The 8,259-nt window shown below is 34.2% G+C and overlaps 1 protein-coding gene across 2 annotated transcripts in view; it reads left to right on the top strand.

The window, feature by feature from the left end:
• Positions 1-201: 201 nt before the first annotated feature.
• The window catches only part of LOC110459139, a 44,247-nt gene continuing 36,189 nt past the window's right edge, over positions 202-8,259 (top strand). For both annotated transcript variants that reach the window (XM_021511242.1, XM_021511241.1), the window contains exons 1-2: positions 202-286; positions 5,947-6,051. In XM_021511242.1, coding sequence (XP_021366917.1) covers positions 6,003-6,051 — 49 coding nt within the window. In that variant the 5' untranslated portion in view covers positions 202-286; positions 5,947-6,002. The remainder of the gene's footprint in view (positions 287-5,946; positions 6,052-8,259) is intronic.

Raw genomic sequence — 8,259 nt, 5'->3', positions numbered from 1 at the left:
AGTTGTCTACCCTCATTAAGCTAAATCTATTTATAGCTCCTACTCATACCTTGTTTCATTTTGTAAACAAGTCAACCACGTATAGCGATGTGTTCGTCAACTAACTTTATTAAGTGCAAAACAATCTGAACCATCATATGATCACGGCACACATACTTAATGTTGTATAATCGGCCGGATTTCCTACTTTCACTTTCGTTTGTTCAAGGACGTCATTATTTTGATCATGCGCATATTCAGACTGAGACTGATCGAAGACAACAGGTCGAAGATTTGGCCAGAGGAGGTATGTTGTTGAAGGTTCGAAAAATCTAGGGAATAAGACAAAATTTAACCAAATTTACAATCGGTTCTTCATGTAATTTGTAGTAGAGAGGGATGAACGTCTTTCAAACACACAATCAAAGTTGATGGCCATCGATAGACCACGCAATCGACAAGATTGACAGATTTTTGTTGATATTTTGATCGTCATCAGGTAGGAAATATGTCCTGTATCGTCATATTGTGAAATAGTGTTGTTATATAAGCTGTTGAAATGTGGTAATTTTAGCAGATTTTCATGGTTGTATAACCAAAATCTTAATTCTACTTTCGGTTTTAGTTACCATATCATGTAAAAAATCCTAAACCCAGACCTTATATTTTATTGTAAAATCTCCAAATCTAAGATCTATTTAGGGACACATGTAAGATGAATTGGTATTATCAGTAGTTCGTGTACTTGAGTGGAGCAAAGTTGTTGCTCAGTTGACCGGTTATATATGGTCATCAGTGACATCTCGGGTAGCTACATGTAGGGTTTAAACAATTTTAACACAAAAATATTAATGCAATAGATATTTCAAACCGAAATAAATCTTTTATTTAGAGGTCATCATACGTCGTTTCCATATCCTACCCCACATCACTATAATGTAGCAGGCCTCAATAATATATCTATCCGATTTATAGGGGCCATGAGAATTCTAAACATATTTATACAAATGTATTTCGGTACCAGGAATTAGTATGTTTAGATTATATTTAGTAAAAACAAAAATGCTGAAGAATCTTAAAAACAGCAACCTGCAGGAGCAAACCAAATTACAAAGTTGAAATATTAATCAAGTGCAGACAATCTTAAAAAATATATCAAAGCAATTTTAGGGAAGTACCAATTACATATTGGTAACAATTAAAGTACTGAAACATCTGTACCAAAATGACCGGGTACTGAAATGTCTGTAACCAGAGGGGCTGTAGGCTAAGGGCTGATATTGGCCCCAGGTGAGGATCGATACACTCGGAGTAGCTAGGATATGGAAACGGCCATATTATAACATATTTATTTATCAAGTAATGTACTGTGTTATCCAGTGACTATACCCATGTCATATGTTTTTTCGTATCAACTCATGTAATACGACCTAACAGCCCTGTGATTGGTTGTAAATTTCAATTGTTTCAATTATGACGTCATGCCTAGGACAATTATAAGTACATGACGTCACATACATAGGCATGCACTGGAGTCAAAATGGCGGCAATTTAACATGTCAATGTTGCATGAAAATTGTCGTTTTACATGAATGAATGCCACAATCCTATATTTGTTACACACGTTGTGAATATTTTAGTACAGCATGAAGTCGTTAGCAATAATACAAATAAAGTGTAATTGAAGCAGGATTTGATTTTCTTAGACTGAATTGAAAAGGCAGTAAATCAGATTGATATAGCATGTTTTTGTGAGATATGGGACAGTCATGCATTATGGAATATGCACAGCCAGCAGTAACACACAAGCAAAACAACCTTATATCATGGGAAAGGAGAAGATAATAGATATTACCATAAACTACATGTAAATACTGGTTTGTTTTGCATGTTAGATACTGCTAGCTAAGCTTTGCATAGGCCATATCCGGAATGCACCATATTGGTCTGCACAATCTGGGTGGCATGAACCATATACATTTACTTCTGGTTCAAAATATTCCTTTATAAATCACACCTGTGTTTAAAGGGGCATCACAGTGAAGTAAAAAAAATTTGTATCTTTTTTTCAAATACTACATAAACATATCAAGTGATACATGGAAAATAACGATCGGATTTGGCTGAAATGGATTCATAAAAATGATTAAATCTAATAAAATCATCGGTATTTCTACCTGTCTGACCAACATTTTGTTCAGGAATTTCCCTCTACTAGCGCATTCGCATAGCACACCATTTCTTTGTAAACGAAATGACTGGCCGTGTGAAGTAAGCGAAAGAAAAGTGTTGTACCATGTCAGCTACGAAACGAAAAGTTGCCAAATGGTCAAAAGATAGCGCAAGGAGTACGTTACGGAATCATTATTGCCAGTGGGAAGTATTCAAAGCAGAAAATAACTGCCCTAGCAGTAAGTATGGTGCATGTATTCTTCCGGATTGCCGGTTAAGCTGAAATGAAATCGGCAGAAATGCTAGCGCTGTTTATGTTATGGATAAATATCTAAAACTATTAAGCTCGCTAGTATCTTTGTCTGAGTTTGAACACAGATGAACTTCGTTTAATATGTTAATGGGCATGTATCGGAGAGAGTTTACTTTGTGTTTCTATAATTATACTGGTTTATGCAAAAGGAAGGGATAAGTGGCTGGTTAGTTTGATTTTGCAATGAGGCCCTCCAAGGGATAACTGTTGTGATGCCATGGCATATTTTCGGGGTCATCGAGATACGTGCGCTATTAGATTTACATAATTTATAATATTACCGGGTTCAGTAAAATGGTATGATTTAATTATATTGCTGAATTAAACGATTATTTTTGTTTTTACATGCAAGATTTAAATTAGTACTAATATGAATACCCGGTCTCCTCTGCCCCGGCAATATACAAAAAAGAAATCAGAAAGGTTTGTCCAATGGTTGAGGGAAGGTGTTTTTAATAGCCCTGTACCATCTAGATCTGTACCGGTCACATTCCGATACTAAATTCAATATATATTTATAAATATCTACTTTACGTTTAAGCCTATTATTATTGTTGACAATTAATTGTAAATGTATGACAGGAGATAGGACCGTGGGAGAAGGCTGTGATAAATTGTAAAAACTTGTGCCCCATGCCTTGTTCAATTTTATTGGCAACAAATATGTTTAAAGCTAAATTAATTTAAATTCTGAATATTGGCAAGCGTGCAAATAACTTCTGATGATGAATAATTACTGTTCAATAAGTTTGAATACAGACTTAGAAATCATATTACTTGGTTTCATAGCGCGGTAAGAAGTTGAAGTTGCCTGACGGCCCCTCTCCGGGGGCCCCTCTGGAAACCGTTTCATCTCGCTCAGACCACTTGTGTTTACTGCCTAGCTAGTCAGGTGAAGTTATCGGCGCTAATTTTAGCAGGGCTTTCCCGAACAATATAAGTGGTCAAACTGGACATTTGGAACGGACTATGAATATGGGAATAGCGATGTAACATAAGTGGAAGTGCGTACAATACATACATTCATTAAAAAAAAATATGGCTCTTCACGTGATGTCCCTTTAACTCATTCACCCCTGAAATTTCAAAATGAACTATTCCAACCTTTGATTTGGAAGAGTTAAAATGTGTCTTCAGGGGTGAATGAGTTAACATGTACATGCACTCAAATTGCTATGATATGATCTTTTGATATGCTACCCTTTATCAGCCTTCTGCTGGGGTGGGGTGGCTGAGTTTTTAAGGTGTCTGACATTCTGCTACTACTAGTCTGGCTCGATCCACCTCTGGGTTGCGGGTTCAAGACCTACACGTTCTTAAATGACCATAGCTGTTAATAGGACATAAAACACAAACAAACCTTCTTCCCTTTGAGCCCCCAGACCCTCTGGCCGATCTAGTCTCAGCTTGATACCAGGAAGGATATGGAATAGTCAATATTTTTACCTCTAATTATCTTACGACCATTTTCGTATTTTCATATCCTACTCTCTATGCACTCGGACTGATTTGGACATCTTTTTCTGATGTAGGGTAGCTAGTTTATTTATAGAACCCATTGATTTTTAACCCTTTTTGACTACACTAAGTATTTTGTATGGTATCAAAGTTATTATTTTATAAAAAAATATTGAGCATAGTAAGGCATTTTTTTTTCTGAAATATGTTCAACCTGAAGTAAAATAGGATATGACGTATGCTGGGCAGATATGGGTTTTGCCCAGCTGATATGGCACATACAGGCAGATATAGAGTTGGTGATGTGATAAGGCCTTGCACAGCTTGCAGTATTGCCTTTGCATACCTGTCAACCTCTCAGCATACAAATCAGGGTGATGACCCTCTTTGGGGTTTTCAAATCAGGGTCATAACGTGTATCGTCATTTTCGCCCTCTTTTGATATACTTATAGGAATTAAACAACAATTTTACAACTTTAAATGTGACTTTTATTATAATTCATGGTTGCTGATTTTGCTGCCTTCAAAAGCTTGTCTGAAGGCTCATATTCATAACAGACAGTGTCCTGGTTTAGTTTACATGAAAGCAGAGCACATGCATACATGCCATAACTTTCCGGTGGAAAATAGTGAGATCAGTGATTATTTTTAGTGAGATTTGGTCAAAAATAGTGAGATTTTATCTTTGAATTCGTAAGAAATTCGTGAGACATTTAAAACATATATTCATTTGTGTTATTCTAAACCCTCTAATTACTTTGTTTGGGCCAAAATTGAAGATTTATTGATATTTTAAAGGATTTTAGGAAGGTTTACACGTGACATACGGTCCAGATAAAATCCAATAAAAGGCAAAAGATAAGAGTAATTAAAAAAAAATTAAAAATCTAGAGGGATGTCCTTGTTAACCCAGGTTAGAAAAAAACATATCTCAAAACATTGGGAATATTTAATATTAATTTGTTGGGGAATAAATAACCAGTAACTACTATTTTATATATATCCAATTCTAAAGAAACTTGTTTTCTTCTATTTATGTTATTTTCATTAACACTCAATCCCATCCCAACGGCAAAACAACCCATATATCAAAGACAAGTATATAATAAAACAAAAAATTACACGTTGTGTTACAAAATAAATGAAAACAACCATTAAGTTGCAACTTAACTAGCAAATGGAAAGTTAACTTCAAAATATTGAAAAATGAAATATATTTTGCCCGAGATGAACTATTTTCTAATTTATTTCAAAATAGAACTCTCAATTTTTTCATGATTCTTGTCAGTGTGTCAACAAAACAACTTGCTGTTTATAGATGTAGTGAATTTACATTAAGACCCTTCAAATAACAAAACATTTGCAGAAGCAGGACTTTTTCTCTTGGTCATTTGGCTAAGAAAAAAAAAGATTGGATCAATTTCTCTCCGTGGTTAAGATGTTTAATTTAATCACCCTCTACCCCAAATGAAACAATATCAAATAAAAAAAAAATCATAACAGAAGGGCTTTCAAATCAAGTGCCTGCTATCTAGCTGTACACCAGATTTAAATTCTTAAAGGATGGCATGCGCAACACTCTTTAAAACAAATTCTATTATAGATTTAGTTCACATGTTACAATATTTGATTTCTGGACTGTTCTTTTACAAAGTGTGATGAGATGAAAACAGTTATGCTACCCTGATTGTTGGCCCTGGGTCCTGCCAGCCCCTGAGGATTTTAAATTATTTCTTTGAAACTATTGAGATATCCAACCTATGAAAATATAACTGCTGGCTAGACATGAAGAAATAAACACAATCACGGTATCAGAGTTAGCCAATACTCCATATAATTCATCAAGTATGACACACATAACAATTTACTCAATATTATTTGTAATGAACCTTTCAATATTTTAGTAGAGTAAGACATATACACAGCAATACTTACATGCTGAAATAAGATCATGTTTAATTGAGGTATATTAATGACTGTAAAAAATCAATAATCATGGGATGACATTTTTTTAAATTTAAAGATGGTGAATGACCAGTTGTTATGGTAACGCACGAAGAGTGATACACGACAGTAACCATGGCTACAGGCAGTCCTTCAGATCAAGAGGACTGTAACGATTTGTCAGGTAAAATTTTGATTAAATTATTTTCTAACATAAAGCTTATTTAACATCAGTATAGAAATACGTTGTCTCTAAACTGTATACTTCAACTTTTGTCTGTGTTTTAATACTTTTGTAGTCATTGTTGGATCTCATTTGATCAATTTGGTAAATAATCAATATAAAATGACTACCTGAGGTAGCGTCATTGTTCCCTGAAGATATGTGAAGGTCATGTATGACATGATTAAACATGTGTCCTAGCTATAGGTTATCAGTAACCGAATATGTTTGTAGATTTAATTCAATGGGGAACATCCTGATTTTGCCAGTAGTATTTATATCTCTCATAACTAGAATGCTGACTTAATCTCATGAGCTCTTAGATTTTGGAGTTAAGGTGTGTCATGGACTAAAATTAGGTAGCATTGACCTATATTTTGTAAAATCATTTTGATGCGATAATTTTGTGAAAAAATAATTGTGCATGCATACTTGTAAAACATTAAGATATTTAGAGGGGTAACTCACCAAAGGTCAAAGTCATGAGATATTGGAAAAAGATAAGTTACCACGAAAGCTAGGATAAGTTAATATCACTTACTGCCTTTATTCAACTGTAACGTTTGGAGTTAATGCCCTTAATTGCTAAACCTTACGATACTTTTTACCCGTAGATTTGACCTGTTGGTTTTGACTGTAAGATCACAAACCTTTCCCTGTAATTATTTTCTTCAGTCCAGTTTTTGTATTGGTCAAAAATGGTAATTTCTTGAATTTTGTTTCTATTCAAATAAATGAAAATCTCAATATGGATAACACTTCAATTATTGTATTCAACTATTTTAACGTTGACGTATTGGTCAAAGGGCGACTCAACCCCTAGGTTATAGTTCAGTTACAGATTGCGACAAATGAGAGGATCTATGTCAAAATCTTTTCTTAAGCTGTGTCTTAAAGGGGTTGCCTCCCTTAGCTCTTATGCTGAGACATTTCTGACCTTTTCAACACATATTACAAATGTTTCATTCCTCTGAGTAAACAGTACATTTGAAGTGATTTTTATACACCCGTCGTCCGACCGGTCGTATTATGGTATGGGCTGCGTTGTCCTAAGTCCGATGTCTGTCTGTTAACTTTTCCTTGTCATCACGTGCACTCTCCTGCCTTCATTCATGAACATATCTTGATGAAACATACACATATTGCATACAAATAAAGCTCGAACAAGTTCATATTTCAAAAGTGTGTGTGCATTTTTGGTGAAGTTATGCACCTTTTATTGCCAAATAAGGGCATTGTGTAGCGAAAGAACTTTTTTTTTTAATCAATTCCTTTCAAATTTTCTACGGTAATGCTAGAAGCAATAATGTTTTACGTGTATTACGTTTTTTTTTGTTGAGTTGCAACTTTCCGCTTTTTGGCATATCACACTTGACATAGCAACGCTGTTCAAAATCGTTTTTGCTGTTTAACTTTTGATTGTTTACGCGATAACTCGAACAATTGATCTTCAATTTTTGTCAAACTTGGTGGGATGTTTCATTACCTAAATGCATTGGATAAGTTCTTAAGCCCTGATATTTAAATGCTATTCCGCAGAGTCTTGTCCCTTTTTCATTGCGGGGCTATGCTCCTTTCATTGTTAAATAAGGGCATTGTGTAGTAAATTCAAGAACTTTTTTTATTTTTTTTATCAATTCCTTTTAAATTTGGTATGGTAATGTAAGAAGCAATAATGTTCAACATATATTTCGGGTTTTCTGTTATTACTTTTCAACTTTCCGCGTTTTGGCGTATCAGACTTGACATAGCAACGCTGTGCTTTATTTTAGGTATTTCTTGTTTACACGATAACTCAAACAATTTTTCTCCAATATTTATTTAACTACTTGGTTGTTTCATAATCTGAATGCTTTGATTGAGTTCTTAAATTGTGACATTTTAATGCTATTCGGCAGAGTTATGCCCCTTTTTCATTGCCAAATTATTTTTATTTTTTTAATTCCTTTCAAATTTAGTATGGAAATAAAAAAATAAAAAACATGTTTAACATATATAATTTCAGCATTCATCTTCAACGAAGTAAAATATGTTTGACTATCATTCATCTTGACATTGGATGTCTCGACTCAATATTTTCCCATGTATTATGTATATTATGCCCTAATATCTAGAGGCAAATTGCAGTTCAAGACTCCTACCTCAAAGCCATGGTCCTGTAGTTTTAGT

This window comes from Mizuhopecten yessoensis, unplaced genomic scaffold (assembly GCF_002113885.1).
Source record: "Mizuhopecten yessoensis strain PY_sf001 unplaced genomic scaffold, ASM211388v2 scaffold9977, whole genome shotgun sequence".
In the NCBI taxonomy this organism is placed as follows: Eukaryota; Metazoa; Mollusca; class Bivalvia; order Pectinida; family Pectinidae; genus Mizuhopecten; species Mizuhopecten yessoensis.
The sequence above is the reverse complement of the archived record's forward strand: the minus strand, read 5'-3'. Positions and strand labels throughout refer to the sequence as shown.